General features: G+C 45.1%; 1 protein-coding gene across 1 annotated transcript in view; it reads left to right on the top strand.

The window, feature by feature from the left end:
* The first annotated feature begins 325 nt into the window (after positions 1-325).
* The window catches only part of bcl2l11 (BCL2 like 11), a 38,438-nt gene continuing 36,610 nt past the window's right edge, over positions 326-2,153 (top strand). The window contains exon 1 of the mRNA XM_076083151.1: positions 326-762. Coding sequence (XP_075939266.1) covers positions 746-762 — 17 coding nt within the window. The 5' untranslated portion in view covers positions 326-745. The remainder of the gene's footprint in view (positions 763-2,153) is intronic.

Genomic DNA, 2,153 nt, shown 5'->3' with positions numbered 1-2,153 from the left:
ATTATAATATATATAATATTATTATATTCTGTTTCTGCTAATAAATGCTGCACGCTGTTTCTTTAAGGAGAGGAACATCACTCTGACACACTACACCTCCATCACACATAGAATCTATTGTAAGGAGTAGGAGGAGCTCAGGGGACCAGAGGGTCGTCGGTTCAAGTCCCACCCTGGGCACTGCCGAGGTGCCCTTGAGCTAGACACCCAGACCCTCAAACTGTAGCTTCAGGAGCTGCTCCTAAATAATATGATAGATGTATTATTATAAACAACATGTTGATTCAAAGGTTCAGTTTTTGAGGGATTCAAGTATAATGTGAAGACCAACCCCCCGGAGCGTTTGATGCCGGTGTGACAAGAGCGCGAGAGGCAGGGGGAGACAGAGGAGGCCGAATGGACCAAGGGGAGAAGCCCCGCCCACCAGGAGGCGGTACATAGTGTCTGCAGGAGGAGTGTTCATATCAGTCCGCTGCACGGAGAGCAGCTCCCGCAGACAAACGCACGGCGGGAGAGAGAGAGCGGGACACTGGTGACCTGCTCCGGTGCAGGCGGATTATTCCTCTTCAGCAAAAAACTCTGGGATTTATTTCACCTTTTTTATTTTTATTTTACTTTTACAAATTGATGTTTTGCTGACTTTGGACCTGCGGATCCAGTTTGGACTCGCCTTGATATTATTTACACATATTTGTATTTGTCTTCGTGTTATTTTCGGAGCCAGCGGTGATGTCCCGCCACTGACATGCACCATCCGTCCAGGTGAGTTGGGACAGACACAGGTGTTTTTATATATACTTTACAAATATAAATATATATATATATATATATATATATATATATATATATATATATATATATATATATTTATATATAGCATTTACTGCACAAAAACAAACCCAGTCTCCTTCTGACAGCCTCAGTTATTCATGTTTTATGGCAGCAACGAGAAATGATATAAAACATTGCGTCTCTTATTGTGAAATATCACTAATCCTCCTGAGGAGTGTTTCTCATGCGTAAAATGTGACTTTACTCTGCTTTCTTTTCATATAATATATCATGCAAGACGGAGCTTAAAGCATTATTTTTTAGGTTTTGGATAAAAACGTTTTGCGGTGACTTTGCCGGTAATGTTTGGAGACGCAGCGCCGGTTCAGTTCCTTTGGTTTTATTCGTGGAGTTTTCTGTAAACGTTATTTCACACGAGATAAAAACAAGACAGCGTCTAAAGGACGAATGTCGATTCTCTGATTAGAGTTTTAAAGCTGCATATTTCTAAATAATGTAAAGATTGAAGCGCAGATAGATTTCCTTCTCTTAGAAGCTGAGTTTAGTGGATCCAGGTCACCGAGTTCAGCCGCTTTGTGAAGTCCTGCTCCGTGACAGGCGATGATTCACCGTGCAGACGACCTCCCCTGTTAACACTTGTTATTAACGGCAGTTACCGGACCGTGGAGGATCATTATACCTCTTTTATTAGCGGTTTGTGGAGCTGTGCGCCCTGCGGGAGGCGCACACGCACCGCCAGGGTTTGAAGAAGAAGAAGAAAAAAAGTAACAAATAATACTTCAGGAGGCTCAAACTCCACGTGACAGCCGCTCATTTATTTTAACATATTTGTCTGAAGTGAATCGTGGAATCTGAAATGTGTTTTCTTTCTTCCGTCGTCGCCCACGGAGACCCTTCATGTCAACACTGAGCAGCCGTGTTAGCATGTAACACCACGACACCTGATCATAAGCCCGCTTTCATGCTTCTCTGGTACCGACATTAGCGGGTTCTCTTCCCGCTGGCTGCCCTTCCCTCTCGGCGGGGTGACTGTCGGTTCCTTTTGGTGCCAAATATCTTTTACGCGCCGCCGGAAAACATTTCATATCCGTCACCCGTGGGGCTCCGAGCTGCACAGAAACCTCGCAGGGAAAGTTAGCGCACTCATACTGCTGGAGGGCACGCGGAGCGTCCAGTTGAAGCCGTCGCTGCTTCTCGGTGCGCAACAATATGCGTAAAAAGGAAAAAGACGACTCGCATCAAAGGTGCATACCGTGTGTTTATCGGTAGTCGGAGACTTCGCTCTTTGAAGCATGTTGTTTATCATTTGAGGTCGTTTTGGCACAGAAGTAGGCCATCGCCGCCGGGAATCCGTGCGCTTA

This window comes from Anarhichas minor, unplaced genomic scaffold (genome assembly GCF_050575085.1).
Source record: "Anarhichas minor isolate MPS153535 unplaced genomic scaffold, ASM5057508v1 ptg000122l, whole genome shotgun sequence".
NCBI classification, from domain to species: domain Eukaryota; kingdom Metazoa; phylum Chordata; class Actinopteri; order Perciformes; family Anarhichadidae; genus Anarhichas; species Anarhichas minor.
The sequence above is the reverse complement of the archived record's forward strand: the minus strand, read 5'-3'. Positions and strand labels throughout refer to the sequence as shown.